The sequence below is a fragment of the Trichechus manatus genome, unplaced genomic scaffold, assembly GCF_000243295.1.
Source record: "Trichechus manatus latirostris isolate Lorelei unplaced genomic scaffold, TriManLat1.0 scaffold00049, whole genome shotgun sequence".
NCBI lineage: Eukaryota > Metazoa > Chordata > Mammalia > Sirenia > Trichechidae > Trichechus > Trichechus manatus.
The window spans coordinates 15,711,475-15,727,357 of record NW_004443985.1 but is presented as its reverse complement, the minus strand read 5'-3'; the positions used below and the strand labels follow the sequence as shown (position 1 = coordinate 15,727,357).

At 43.2% G+C, this 15,883-nt stretch overlaps 1 protein-coding gene across 1 annotated transcript; it reads left to right on the top strand.

Annotated features, from left to right (window-relative positions):
- Nucleotides 1-7,689: 7,689 nt before the first annotated feature.
- On the top strand, nucleotides 7,690-11,897 carry RPL15 (ribosomal protein L15). Its single transcript, XM_012555838.2, has 4 exons — nucleotides 7,690-7,717; nucleotides 8,374-8,557; nucleotides 9,042-9,178; nucleotides 9,949-11,897. The coding sequence occupies exons 2-4, from the start codon at nucleotides 8,386-8,388 to the stop codon at nucleotides 10,252-10,254; spliced, it is 615 nt and encodes a 204-aa protein (XP_012411292.1). The 5' UTR covers nucleotides 7,690-7,717; nucleotides 8,374-8,385; the 3' UTR covers nucleotides 10,255-11,897.
- Nucleotides 11,898-15,883: the final 3,986 nt, after the last annotated feature.

The window sequence follows — 15,883 nt, the reverse complement described above, 5'->3', positions numbered from 1 at the left end:
CACTTACTTCCAGAGCAGTACACTACATGCCAGAAGGCAAATAACTATCGCTTATGTGATAGAACCATTATTTCCCAGGTGGCAGGCTGAGATCCTTCTAAATCTTCCATGAATACTCATCACTTGCTTCCCAAAGAACCACTTCTCTTAGGGGAATCTCTTTTCTTTATATTTCCAACATAACCTCATTAGAAAAATTCTCAGCTTTTATTTATAAGGGCAGAGCTTCCTGTAACATTGATCACTTACAGTACGGTATTGCCTATGTCTGCAACTATGCCCTATTTTAAAAGGTTTTCTATATATACCTCTGAATTTATGATTAATTTAATGTCATCTCATTTATCATAGGATTCTACTCTACATATTGTGGTTTCTCTGTAAGTTATGATACCACTGGATCTTTCTTTCAAAAGGTTTTTAATGGTAATAGTTAAATTTCAAGGAAGTTGCTACCTAGGCACATGGGAAGAAGATAAAAAGGAAATAAATCTGCCAAACCCGTTGCCATCGAGTCGATTCCGACTCATAGCGACCCTACAGGACAGACGAGAACTGCCCCACAAGGAGCACCTGGTGGATTCGAACTGCCGACCTTTTGGTTAGCAGCTGTAGGTCGTGGAATGCCACCAGGGTTTCCAAATCTGCCAGAAGATAGAAACAATGATGACAGACGGCACACCACCACTGTCAGAAAAGGTTGCTGTTGGATCCTAAATTCTGGTTTTTCTATTATTCAGTTATTTCCCTTCTTCGGAAAATGTCTTCGCCTCAGTAGCATTTCTCCATACCAATCCCTACCTCGTCCTCGCTTCTTGGTCAATCAAAAAAAAAGAGCCCTTATCACAGATTATACCAAAGATCAAAAAACTCACATGTGCCTTGAAAGAAGAGGCACATACTGTGGCAGGGTGAAGCAGACGGACTGGATATAAGAAAAAATACCCAGTGACTAACAGCAACAGATCCTCCACGAAAGGGAGGTAAATGTAAGTACTGGAGACCACGGTAAACTGGAGAGAAATTCAGAAATCAAATATTCCAAAGAGGATTTGGAATTGTCTTAATATAAACTAACTGCCGTCAAGTCGATTCCGACTCACAGCGACCCTTCAGGACAGAGTAGAACTGCGCCACCAGGGCTCCTTGGTCTTAATATATTCACTTAAAAGTGGTATACTACAATTATACCTTGATCTCTCACTGATATTAGGATTAACAGAGAAAGTTTGTTTTAAAAATATATTATTATGTATTTGTGTGTGTGTATATAAATTTCAGAGCCCTGGTGGCGCAGTGGTTAAGAGCTCAGCTGCTAACCAAGAGGTTGGCAGTTCGAAACCACCAGCCACTCCTTGGAAACCCTATGGGGCAGTTCTGCTCTGACCTATAGGGTCGCTGTAAGCTGGAATCAACTCAACAGCAATGGATTTGGGTTTTTGTTTTTTTTTTGGTTTATATACATTTGGGGGGCAGGGGGGAGGTTCCATTTGGGTACAATCAAGAAAGTCTCCATCAAGAACAAATAATAAAAGTAACTGAATTAGAGAGGTAGCTCAAAATACCACTGAAGGTTTTTCAGGCTTTTTAGGAAGGAAAGAGAAGAGAGGGGATAAGACAGAATAGACTTCATTATTTAACACTATCCATCAAAAGGAAAACAAAGATGAAAAGGTGAGTGTGATTAATCATGTTAGGCGTAACTGAAACCTTCTACCTTCTTAATTGTCTTCCAAATGGGAAACAATATTCCGTAAAGTAGATTAGTGATCTACCATCAATTAAAAAGTATGAAATCTTAAAAAAAATTAATATATAAATGAGGTTTCATATGAATATTATTATCACACAATATTAAATACTGAATTTTCTATATGATGATAATGGCTGGGTCTCACATTACATAGAAGTGCTCACATTTAAATATACTTAGAGTTACAAATAAAAACTACTAAAAGTTCAGCTTTGTAAGTATTATAATATTTAAAAATTCAAAAACAATAAAGGGGCATCATTTCCATCCAAATACAAAAAGGAAGGTATCTGCAGTTCCCTGAACAGGCACTGAATCTTGAATTACATGAATACAGCGTGGCCAAGCCTCTAATTTAAGTCCGGGGTTCAAAGAGTTTGAAAGGTTCAAAGTTGATGCAGACCTTTAAGGTTCCTTTCAACACTCCGATGCTGTGAGAGGAAACTGCTTATCCAGACAATGCATCAACACTGAGGTTAATGCATAAAGCAGAAGTTGTAGAAACTGCTGGACAATAAAATTCGAACTGAGACTACTAATCCTCAGGAGTACTGCTGGTGTAGTGGTTAAGTGCTGGGCTGCTAACTGCAAGGTTGGTAGTTTGAACCCACCAGCTGTTCCACAAGAGAAAGATGTGGCAATCTGCTTCCATAAAGATTACAGCCTTGGAAACCCTATGGGGCAGCTCAACTCTGTCCTCTAGGGTTGCTATGAGTTGGAATCGACTCAACAACAATAGGTTTTGGGTTTTTAATGTAAATGACTACGAGAAATGTGCTTAACAGGAAAGATCCAATGCAGTTCTAAATACATACTGCTTTGCTTTCCAGGCTAATCAATAACGTTGCTGGAGAATAAATACATGACCTGGTCCATTCCTGTGGAAAACACAGCGTAGTGAAATTTCTCTTTGAAGAACCATCAGAAACAGCTCCCCCAAATTGTTAGTACTTCTTCTATTCAAAGGGAAGCATTCTGAGGACTAAGGTATGCCTGACTCAAGCCATGATATTTTTAATTGCCTCATATGCATGCGAAAGCTGGACAATGTATACATAAGACTGAAGAAGAATTGATACATTTCAACTGTGGTGTTGGCAAAGAATAGTGACTATACCATGGACTGCCAAAAGAACGAACAAATCTGTCTTGGAAGAAGTACAGCCAGAATACTCCTTAGAAGCAAGGATGGTGAGACTGTCTCACTTACTTTGGACATGTTATCAGGAGGGACCCCTCCCTGCAGAAGGACATCATGCTTGGTAAAGTAGAGGGTGAGTGAAAAAGAGGAAGACCCTCAATGAGATGGATTGACACAGTGGCTGCAACAATGGGCTCAAGCACAGCAACAACTGTGGGGATGGTGCAGGACTGGGCAGTGTTTCATTCTGTTGTATATCAGGTCGCTATGAGTCAGAACTGACTCAACAACACCTACCAACAACAACATTCTACTTTTGTAAGTAAAACAACTTTTTTTATGCAACCAGAAAAATATTAATACTGACACACTGTTAACATCATAGGAGTGATGCTGTGAATCTAATCTCAAAATTGGCATCACATTAGGAAAAACTTTACTGTGTATTTATTAATGTAAACATTTAGAATTATGTAAGCTGTGCAATACTTTTACTTATGCACATATGAATGAAATTTACATATATAAGCACAATTAAAAGGGTTTTTGCAAACAATATTGTACATAACAAAATGTAATACGCAAAGTCCAATTTAGCGTCCTTTCATTCATTCAGTAAATATTTATGGAGCCCTGGTGGCGCAGTGGTTAAGAGCTTGGCTGCTAACCAAAAGATCGGCAGTTCGAATCCACCAGTCACTCCTTGGATACCCTATGGGGCAGTTTTACTCTGTCCTGTAGGGTCGCTATGAGTCAGAATCGATTTAACGGCAACAGGTTTTACCATAACGTTGCAGGACCAGGCAGTGTTTCGTGCCATTGTACCCAGGGTCGCCATGAGTCGGAAGCAACCCAGTAGCATCTAACAACAACACCCACCATAATACCAGGCATCAGGAACAAACTAGGGGCAAAAACTGAGAGTATGGCTGACTATGAGAGTAAGGCCCCCAGACACCCTTTTAACTCAGTACTGAAGTCACTCCTGAGGTTCACCCTTCAGCCAAAGATTAGACAGGCCCATAAACAAAACGAGACTAAATGGGCACACCCGTCCAGAGACAAGGAAGAGAAGGCAGGAGGGGACAGGAAAGCTAGTACTGGGGAACATAAGGTTGAGAAGGGGAGAGTGTTGACACGTCATGGGGTTGGCAATCAGTGTCACAAAACAATATGTGTACTGTTTAATGAGAAACTAATTTGCTCTATAAACCTTCATCTAAAGCACAATTAAAAAACAACAACAAGAAAAAAAAAACCAGCCATGATTCCTGCCCTCAGGAATCTCAAAATCAATTGAAAATACAAATTCAAATTTTGCAAAACAGAAATTAGCACTGATTATTCACATTACCAGAATCTTCTTTGTAAATTACTCCTCCAACTTTGCAGTCAGTCATGGTTGATTCATTTCTCTTACATCTCATATTTGATCCATCAGGAAATCCTGTTAGCTCTACCTTCAAAACACACCCAGGGCTGCACCGCTTACCACCTCCATCACTATGGAAGTGGTCTGAGCCACTGTCTCCTCTCACCTGGACTACTGCAATACTTCTGCACTACACAGAACAATGGTTCTCCAAAGACATCCACATCCTAATCCTCGAAACTTGTAAATACATCACCTTACGTGGTAAAAGGGACTTTACAGGTATGATTAAGTCAAGGATCTTGAGATAGGAAGATTATCCAGGATTATTCAGGTAAGCACAATGTAATCACATGGGTCAGAAAGAAAAATGTCAAGATGCTATGCTGCTGGCTTTGAAGATGAAGGAAGGGATCCTGGCCAAGGAATGCAGGTGGCTTTCTAGAAGCTGGAAAAAACAAGAAAATGGATTCTCCCCTAGAGGCTCCAGAAGGAAAGTAGCCCTGCTGGACACCTTGATTTTAGCCTAGTGAAAACTTCTCATCTATAGAACTTCAGAATAATAGACTGGCGTTGGTTTAAGCCAGTAAATTGGTGGTAATTTGTTACAACAGCAACGGGAAACTAGTATAACCTCCTAACCAGGTCTCCCTGCTTCTACTACCCCCTCCACGCCCCCCGCCCCCCTTCATTTTCACCTCAAAGCGGCAGAAAGATCCTTTTAAAATGTAAATCACACCAAGTCACTCTTCTGCTCAAAACTTTCCAATGTTTGCCCAACTTAAGAAGAGTAAAAACTCAAAGTCCTTATAAGAATCTTCACCTCTGTAACAAAAACCAACCAACCAACCAACCCAAACTGGCAGACTTCAGGCTGATTCCACTCATGACTACCCTGTGTATATCAGCGTAGAACTGCACTCCACAGGATTTTCATTCAACGGCTGTAACTTTACAAAAGCAGTGCCACTAGATGGATGCAAACCGGTAACCTTTGATTAGTAGCTGAGCACAAACCATTTGCACTACCCAGGGACCTCTCCTCTCTGACCCAACCCATTGCCATCGAGTCGATTCCAACTTACAGCAACCCTGTAAGACACAGTAGAACTATCCCATAGGGTTTCCGAGGCTATAATCTTTATGGAAGCAGACTGCTACATCTTTTTCCCACGGAGCAGCTGGTGGGTTTGAACCGCCAACCTTTCGGTTAGTAGCTGAGCACTTAGCCACTGTGCCACCAGGGTTCCTTTTCCTCTCTGACAGCATCTCCCAATTTTATGGTTGATTACAGCCAAATTGGCCTTGTTGCTTTTCGTCTATGAATCTTAGTATGCTCCAGCCTCGGCACTTTCCCCTCTGACTGAACCGGGCCCTTCCTGCTTCCCCTCAGGCTCACATCCTTGAGGTCTTTCTTCAAATCTTCTTAAGAAGACTTACCCTGAACAGTTCATCTAAAATTGCTACCTCCACCCAACACTCCCGCTATCCCTGTCCCCTCTTAATTTGTTCCTTAGCACTTACCATCTAACACAATACTATCTGACGACGTATAGTGCCCATTTTGAAGACGGCTAGAATTTCTGTCTGCTTTGTTCACTGCTGCATCCTCCCCAGCTAGGACAGTGCCTGGCACATGCTGCTGTTATGTTAGGTGCCACTGACTCTGTTCTGACTCATGGCGACCCCTACGCACAACACAACTAAATGTTGCCCAATTCTGTGCCATCCTCACAATCATTGCTATGTTCGAGCCCACTGCTGCAGCCACTGTGTCAGTCCATCTTGTCCAGGGTCTTCCTTTTTTGTTGCTGACCCTCTACTTTACCAAGCATGATGTCCTTCCCTGGGGACTGGTCCTTCCTGATAACATGTCCAAAGAATGTGAGACGAAGTCTCGCCATCCTTGCTTCTAAGGAGCAGTCTGGCTGTACTTTCCTCCGAAACAGATTCGTTCGTTCTTCTGGCAGTCCATGGTATATTCGATATTCTTTGCCAACGCCGTAATTCCAGTGCATCAATTCTTCTTCAGTCCTCCTTGTTCATTGTCCAGCTTTCGCATGCATATGAGACGAATGCAAACACCATGGTTTGGGTCAGGCGCACCTTAGGCACATGATATTTGTTGAACAAATCAATGAACCATGTGAGGACTCTTACAATGGTAAAGCTGTTATTTGAAAAAAGAAAAATACTGTTGTTTGCCCTGGAGTGGATTCTGACTCCGAGTTACCCCATGCGACATAATAGAGCTGCTCCACAGGGTTTCCTGGGCTGTAATCTTTAGGAAGCAGACTGCCAGGTCTCTTCTACCCCAGAGCGGCTGGTGAGTGCAAACTGCCAATCTTTTGGTTAGAAGCCAAGAGCTTAACCATTACACCCCCATGGCTCCTTAAAAATTATTAAGTAGTTACCCAAAAAAAAAAAGCCAAAACCATTAATAATTTATAAGGTAAATACAATTCTTTCTTAAATCTTGTCCGCATTTAAAGCCTAGAATTTGGATGGGGATTAAAACCACAGGACTGCATCAAAATTGAAAGATGCTGGAGACGTAATAAAAGCTAGTAAACTAGTCTGCAATAAAGAACTTAACGGCTTTTGCAAGCATTTTCTAGGCATTTCTTCCCAACACACTCGCACCTGCCACACGGGTCTTGGCAAATAAATATTTTGCTTTCCTAGAAAACCGTGGTTCTGACGTAGCACTCTGGGATCAAATCTGCACCTTGGAAAAGCACTGAAATGGAAAGGCGCCGAGCTGTCCTCCTCCGGCCCTAGGTCCCTTTTTTAGGGCAAAATCCTTCAGAGCCGACTTCTGCGGGGGCCTTCAGCCGGAACTGGCCGGAGTGGGTGCAACGCGTGGCCCCCCACCCGCGAGGCCCGGATCCACGAAGGCCTTACTTCGGGGCTGAGGAGACTTGTGGGGGAGGGTCTCTCAGCCGCGTCGGGGCCCAGATTTCGGCGCCTGTCGCGAGTGGGGAGACAGCGCTGCACCTGGAACCCTCATCCACTCTTCAGGTGAGGAGTTCGCGGTGCATGAAGCAAACCCCCGCACACACCCGCGGACTCCGAAGACATCGACACACAGGCTGCACAGCCCCAAGACGGCCCGCGGCCTTTAGATCCCCGCCCCCAACTTGCCTCCTCTCGGCGGAGGGACTGTCCGGGACCCCCGCCAGCTGAAGCCTCGCCACCGACCTGCACCCTTTGTGATGCCCACTGGCTCTCAGGTTCGAATCCTGCGGAGCAGAGGGCGGGACAATCGGGGAGGCTGCGCCCAATCCCGACAGAGCTCCGCCCACCAGGCTCGAGGCCTGAACTACATGTCCCATGAAGCTCTGGGCGGCCGCAGCTTTCCACCGGAAAAAGGGTCCCAGGTTTGGGGGAGGAGCCCAAAGGGGATTGTGGGAGAAAGGGTTCTTCCTTTCTGTCTGGCGGCAGCCATCAGGTAGGCTGTGTTGGGAGCTTTGGCTTCTCTATCCGCCGCTGATCACCTTTTGCCTCAGCCATCCAGGTTCGAGGACCCTGTGTCCTTGGAGCCCGTCCTTCCTTGTGTGCAGCGCGAGTTCGATCAGGATGCGGGGCAGCGCGGGAGTGGAAGGGTGGGCTGGGGGAAGATGTGATGGCGGCGCGAATTCGAGCTGGGCCCGGAGCATGAAGGAAAGGAAGGCGTGGAGCTGGGGGACGGCAGGCTGGGCCTGAAGCGCCTTGAAGCGAGGCCGGCGGGTGGGGGTGGGGTAAGGTAAGTGCTTTTTCCTGGAGAGTTAATCTCTGGCGGCGTGGCGTCTTCTGCTATAATAGTACCGTTGAGGTCTCCCTACAGGCCGGGCCCTGGGGACGCCGCATGCCGCAGTCACCCGCCCCTCATGGCCCAAGCTCCATTCATTCGTCCAATAGAAATGCTCCAAGCGCCTCCCTGCGCCCTGTTGCTGCTCAGCGCTAGGTGTAGAGGTGGGTGGGGGTTGGGCTAGCTGCTCCCTGCGGTTCGTGCAGAGCCATTTTCATCCCCGCTGGTTTCCTTGTTGGTGAAAAACTAAGATGGACGGACAGGGTCTTCCCTTTATGCCTTAAACGGATGGTTTTTAATACCCGGTTTTGCCGCAGAGGTGAGCCAGGATGGGTGCTTACAAGTACATCCAGGAGCTATGGCGGAAGAAGCAGTCCGATGTGATGCGCTTTCTTCTGCGAGTCCGCTGCTGGCAGTACCGCCAGCTCTCTGCGCTGCACAGGGCTCCCCGCCCCACCAGGCCGGATAAGGCGCGCAGACTGGGATACAAGGCCAAGCAAGGTGCGTGGTTTCTTTGCCTGGATGCTTGGATAAAATTATATACCCTGGGGAAGGCGAGAAATTGAGGATTAGGATGAGGCTCTGGCTTCCTTCCAAAAGGCTTTGGCAGACATTGTCCTTTTAGTAGAAATGCACAGAATTTGTTTACTAGACAATTACTGCACGATCGTCTAATGTAGCAGGGGTGTCATAGTGTACAAATCTGTGAGTCTGGATTAAAAGCAGCAGAACAGAGCATTGGGAATGAGAAGGTAGTCTGCCTTTTTGTGTGATTGTCGATATCCAGTTCAGTAATGTAAAGTACTTCGAAAAACACTGGAATGTGTTCTTTTTAAAGTGACTCTAACCTAATATTGGATCGTTTTATTTCCATCAGCTACATAATGTTAGTTTATGACCTGAAATCTTATTTATTGTTGGAGAATTAAGACCTTGAGTCTTCGCCCTGCTGGCTTTCCATAAAACCATTGTAATCTTTGTGTAGGTTATGTCATCTATCGGGTCCGCGTGCGCCGGGGTGGCCGCAAACGCCCAGTGCCGAAAGGTGCAACCTATGGCAAGCCCGTCAATCATGGTGTTAACCAGCTGAAGTTTGCCAGAAGCCTTCAGTCTGTGGCTGAGGTAAGTGGTTTTTGTTTTGAGTAGCAGTTATATCGGTCACCTCCTGGCGATGGTGGGGGAGAAGAATGTGGGCACCTTGTCGTTGTTCACTTGTGCCTCGGTGAGCCCTTTGTGGAGCTTTACTAATCTTGGTAAAGAGCGTTTGCTGTCAGTGCATGAAGCCTTTGTCTGTCTTGGTTACTAATCTGTCTGTGTTGTCGTGTATATGTCAGAATGTGTGTTTTTTGATTGATAAGCATCTGTGGAGCCTAAGCTTTTGAAGGGCAAGAACCTATGTTTTGAAGAACACATCTCCTACAATGTACTGAAACTGCGTTCATGTTGTTGGTGTTTCTTCTTGGTTAGTAAATTATGCTGTATTGTAAGAGTTAGCTTGTGGGCTTCCACTAACCAAGAATGGTTTTGATCTTTTTAATGGATTGCCTTTTTTACAGGCAAGTAAAATAAGCAAATGAGATCAGAGGTACCCTGTAAAACCTAAAAAGTTAGTCCGCCTCTAAGAAAAAAAGAGGGTTCCAGAATCCTGAATTTTCTTAGCCTAGTATTCTTACATGTCCGTGCCCTACTTGAGGAAGTAATAATTAGAAGGAATAGTGTGCATCACATCAATCTAAGGGTGTTTATGTAGCAAGTCTCCCTTACCCTGCTTATGCTGCCAGCCTCTGGGCTGAATAGCCAAGCCTCAGTCTCTTGTCTAGTGGTGAACTAGAGTTAATTTGCTATTACGGAAAACATGGAAGGCTGACTTTGAACCTTTTTTCCTGTTCCAGGAGCGAGCTGGACGCCACTGTGGGGCCCTGAGGGTCCTGAATTCTTACTGGGTTGGTGAAGATTCCACGTACAAATTCTTTGAAGTGATCCTCATTGATCCATTCCACAAAGCTATCCGAAGAAACCCTGACACCCAGTGGATCACTAAGCCAGTCCACAAGCACAGGGAGATGCGTGGGCTGACATCTGCAGGCCGCAAGAGCCGTGGCCTCGGGAAGGGCCACAAGTTCCACCACACTATTGGTGGCTCTCGCCGTGCTGCTTGGAGAAGGCGCAATACTCTCCAGCTCCACCGTTACCGCTAATATGAGTCATGTTTGTAAAATTCATACCTAATAAACAATTTAGGACAGTTACGTCTACTTAAAAGTGTTCTTTGTCTGTTAAAACAGTAGTTGTTTGCAGATTGTTTCACGAATGCATTGTCGAATTACAAAAGTGAAAGTGCAATAATGTTTGAAGACAAGAAGTGACGGTGTATCTTGTTTCTAATAAGGTAGACACTTTTGTCTTTGCTTTATCTCAGTAGGCAGTTGTATGTCAATGTTTAAGATGATGTGTGGTATAATAGATGTCAAATTCTTTAAAAGAGGAGCGCTGAGATTAGCTCTTTCTGTAGACTTTGGTGCATGTGCTAAAACCTACAACTTTATTGGGGTGATGCAGTGCTCTGCTGTTTTAACCTTAAGTGGCTGGGTGGTTTTTTTTGGAGTTTGATGAGGGTAAATTAGGATCACCTTTAAGTGGGATTTTGCTTGGAAGTTTGTAAGATGGAAGGGGTACTGTCCTAACCTTTTGTCACGATCGTATGCAGAAAAGTTATGAAGATCAACTAGAGTCCACATTTTTATATTTAATTCAGTATTCATGTAACCACAGGTTCTGAAAGGAAAAAATGTTATAAGTGCCACCGTTTTTAGAAGAATAAATGTTGCAAGAGGATTCTTTTACGAATGAAACAAATCTGGGTTAACAACTGAAGCGATTTCCTTGGTGTCCACAGTATCATTTAAATTCACATAAAAGGCAAAAGCATGTTAAATCGCATGCCTCCATTTCTGGGATGTGTAGAATCCGGAATTTGATGCAGAGTTGTTACCAGTGGTGTTTAGACTGGTGTGCTCTATCAAAGTTGATGCAAATTGAACATGAGGTCCACAAGCGAGGGAGTTATCTTAACCTTGAGATTTGCGAGCTAGTAATGCTAGGGTGGGAAGACAGTTGGGGCCATGAGATAAATACCTTTCAGATGTGTGAGGACAAACTTAAAACCTTTAATCAAAGTTTTAAAATACTTTGTGAAGTTTATTTGTGACCATTATGAAGCCTCTAGCCTTCTTAGGGAAAAAGTATGATTGTCTAAAAGTATGTCATTGGTTTCCCCACTATCCATCCACTCCCTTAAGGCTACTGAGGAAAGTTAGCTTGGTGTCAGTAGAGGATTTGGTTTCCAGCCTGACCGTAAGTGTTTTGCAGTTTACTCGTCCCTGGTCGGACTACCTTCAAGATCCTTAACCATTCCACGTACTTGCTAGTCCGTCGATGGTGTCCACGTTTTAAGCATGCCACAACGTTTTCGTGAGTTTATTGTTTTGCATCACATCTAGACTGGGCTGCTTTTCCCCGGGATGAATTTGAGTGTGTAGGAAATACAGAAGAGGAATTGCCCCAATTCTTTCAAATTCAGAGTTTGCTGACTTAATAGGTAATTTGATTTCATAATGTGATGGCTGGTTTCCCTGAACCAACGTCCTGGTATTTTCTTTTGGGGCCTCAAAAGGCTCAGTTACATGATTGCCAGAAGACATTTGTAGCAGTCTTCGTATATAAAACTTCTTGATTTCTGAGTTCCCTTCTACTCAAAAAACAAAAAAAAATCTTAAAACTATACATTCTGATTGTGTGTAGAGGTTGTTCATCTAAAGGAATAAATGTCTATTAAACTAAAGCAAATGGACCTTGTTATCTTTTGTCATCTAAGTACTTAACGCGCTTTTACCCTAACCTGCAAAAAGATACCAAAACTTGATGGCAGAAACAATGTAATGTGAGTGAAGATAAGAGTCTTTCAGCTCTTCTCAATTCTTTGGTCATTGCACAAGTTAGAAAAACTCAAAAAAAATTTTTTTCCGAAAACTATTTCAGAAGCTTAATTTGGGAAGAAGTGGGGAGGATTTAGGCTGAAGGTTCACCTATCTCCAAGAAGGGCTGGCTCCTGTCCTTGCTGTGCTACATCTTGTTGCCACCCAGCAGCTAGACAGATCCCACTGAGTCCGTCATGTCACTCCTATGCTGGAAACCAAAATCCTCATAATAGCCTCCAAGATCTTCCCACCCTTCACTGTGAGACTTCATGTTCTACTGCTGTCCTCAATCAATCCCATATCAGCCTCCTTGCTGTTCCTCAAATAAGACATGCACTTTTTCCCTAGTGCCTTTGTGCTTGCTGTTCTCTGTGACAGGAAAATAAAATTCTACATAGATATCAAATGTAACCTTATTAGAGAGGCTTTCCCTGACCACCCACAAGCCATTCTCATTTGTTTTAGTATCTCTATATCAGTATGTAATTCAAACACATCAAAATTGATTCAGATTTTCTTTAGAAATAACAAATTAGTTTCTCATAATCACACAAGGTGCAGTGTTAAACCAACCAAAACCAAACCCATTGCCACTGAGTCAATTCCAACTCATAACACCCCTACAGGACAGAGTAGAAGTGTCCCAGAGGGTTTCCAGGGAGTGACTGGTAGATTTGAACTGCCGAACTTTTGGTTAGTAGCTGAGCTCTTAACCACTGTGCCACCAGGGCTCCGCTGTTGTTGTTATTGATAGGTGCCATCAAGTCTCTTTTTGACTCATAGCAACCCCATGTGACAGAATGGAACTGCCCCATAGGGTCGTCTTAGCTGTAATCTTTACAGAAGCAGATTGCCACATCTTTCTTCCACAGACCCACTACGTGGGTTCCAACCACCAGACTTTGGGTTAGCAGCCAAGTGCTTAACCTTTGTGCCACAAGAGCTCCTTATACAAGGTATAGGTACCGTTAATAACTCCTTTTTGCCAACGAGGAAACTGAGGCCCAGTGAGCATCTGAAGCAACTTAAGGTCACAGTGGGTGGCAGTGTGATTTCAAATCATTGCTATAAACTTAAATTTTTTTTTTTTATAGAAGCAAACCACATTTTATTTATCCATTCTCCTGTTGGTGGACATTTGGATTGCTACAAGTTTTAGGGTATTAAAATAACACTGCCGTGTACATTTTTTTTTTTTAATTGTACTTCAGGTGAAGGCTTACAGAACAAATAGTTTCTCATGAAACAGAAGTACACATGTTATTTTATGACACTATAAACTTAAATTTTTGATTAGATAACATATTAACATGGTTCAAAATTCAAAAGGTACAATAGGATCTGCAGTAAAAAGTCTCCCCGTTACCGAGCTCCCCTCCCAGGAGGCAATCAATGTGATCAGTTTCTTGGATTTTTGTCAGGAGCTGTTTTTATGAATTTACAAACATAGATATATATTTTTCCTGTTTTTTTTTACCCAAATAGTAGCATATTATACACATTGTTAATTTTTTTACTTAATGATATATCTTAGAGCTACCTCTATATCAGTCATGAAGAGCTTCCACGTTCTTTTTTTTTACTGCGTGGGATTCCACTGTATGGTTGTACCATAATTTGTTTAATGTAGCCCCTATTGGAGAATATTAAGGTTTTTTTCCAATCTGTTGCTGCTACAGAAGGAAAAAAAAAATTGCATATGTCTTAGTTTACCTGTAAAGAACCCTGGTGGCAAAATGGTTAAGTGCTAGCTGCTAACTGGAAGGTTGGTGGTTGGAACTCACCAGCCTCCTTGAGGGAGAAAAGATCTGGCGATCTACCTAGAAAACCTATGGGACAGCTCTAGTCAGTCCTATAGGGTTGCCATGAATTGGAGTTGACTTGACCGTACAGAACAATAACAACAGTTTATCTGTAGGATAAATTCCTCTGTAGGATAATTCCTATAAGTAGATGGCAGGGTTAAAACTTGTATGTATATTAACTGTGATTTTAATCAATTTCTTTCAATTTTAATTTTGCCAAATTGTCTTCCATAGAGGTTGCACCAATTTACACTCCTACAATCAATGTATGAAGGGACTTAGTTATCCACAATCTTGCCAACACATTATCAAATTTTTTGATCTCTGCCAATCTGATAGGGAAAGATTATATTGCTATCTGGTTTTGTTTTACACATCTGAGTGTGGCAGAAACAAAGCTATGTGCATACCCTGGCTTTTTTTTTTTCCTGAACACAAGAGTTAAACTATGTTTTTCTGTTCCCTTATACATTTAGGGAGGAGCCCTGGTGGTGCAGTGGTTAAGTGCTCTGCTGCTGATCAAAAGGTCAGCAGTTCAAACACACCAGCTGCTCCGTGGGAGAAAGATGTGGCAGTGTGCTTCAGTAAAGAGTTACACCCTTGGAAGTCATATGCGACAGTTCTACTCTGTCCTATAGGGTCGCTATGAGTCAGAATCAACTTGACGGCAGTGGGTTTGGCTTTTTGGTATACGTTTAGGTAGGGGTGGCATGACTTATTCTTGCCAATGAAATGGGAGCAGAGGTGATATGTTACTCTCCTCCAAGGCAATTAAGAGTCGTATGCGTCCTCCAGTAGAAGCCCTGATGGCGCAGTGGTAGTTTTGCTACTAACCGAAAGGTCGGTGGTTCAAACCACCAGCCACTCCGTGGGAGAAAGATGTGGCAGTCAGCTTCTATAAAGATTGACAGTCTTGGATACTCTATGCGGCAGTTCTATTCTGTCACGTGGGGTTGCTATGAGTTGGAATCGACTCGATGGCAACAGGTTTATGCTTCCACACTGCCAACAACTCTGGAGGCCAATGCTCCTTATATCGCAGCTACAGGATGGAATAGAGCTGCCCAACCCCAAGAGACTACATGAGTCCGAACTAAGACTTTATTGTGTTAAGTTACTGTGTTAGTTGCATTAGTTCTTATGGCAGCATAGTCTCACTTGACCTTGACCAATTCAGTAAGCTGAGAATAATTCATATATTTAAGAGCCTTGTATATTTGTTTGCAGTGACCTTCCATTATTATCCTTGGTCCATTTTTCTATCATTGAGTCCACACTCTTAAGCATAATGCTGTATTAAATGAATTGAAGGGTGGCTGTTAGCTCATTGCTGCTATGCTTCATCATTTCTCGGCACTTACAATTCTTGAAGGTGACTTTATGTAGAATAAGTTCTTGAAATATCAACTCTTTGTTTTAGCCTTTCAATTCTAAACTCTGATTCCATCTGTAAATTCTGAAATTTCTAAGTCAAATTAGTAGGTATATTGTATCAGTCAGACCGACCGGATTAGGCCAAGTAACAAACAACTGCTAAATCTCAGTGGCTTAAAATAATAAAGGTTTATTTCTTGCTCATGCTACATGCTCACTGAGAGTTGGTCATTGTCCTTACCCCAGAAACCAAGTTGTTGGAGTAGCCACAATCTGGAATATTGCCAGTTGCCCATGGCAGAGGGCAAAGAGAGTATGGTACAGCATGCCTTGGCTTTTAAAGCTTCTGCTCAGGTTATCCTAAGTAAGTTCTATGGCTATGTCTGCGTTTAAAGGATGGGGAAGTAAAATCTTGCCATCTACCTGGAAGGACAGAGAGAACCAAATATTTGTGTACACCCATAGTGGCTACCAAGACACTAATCCATTTGAGTTTTTTTTTGTGTGTGTGTCCTTGTACACATTTGGAGCCCTGGTGGCACAGTGGGTAAGAGCTCAGGCTAGCCAAAAGGTCAGCAGTTCGAATCTACCAGCTGCTCCTTGGGAATCTTATGGGGCAGTTCTACTCTGTCCTATAGGGTCACTATGAGTCAGAATTGACTCAATGGCAA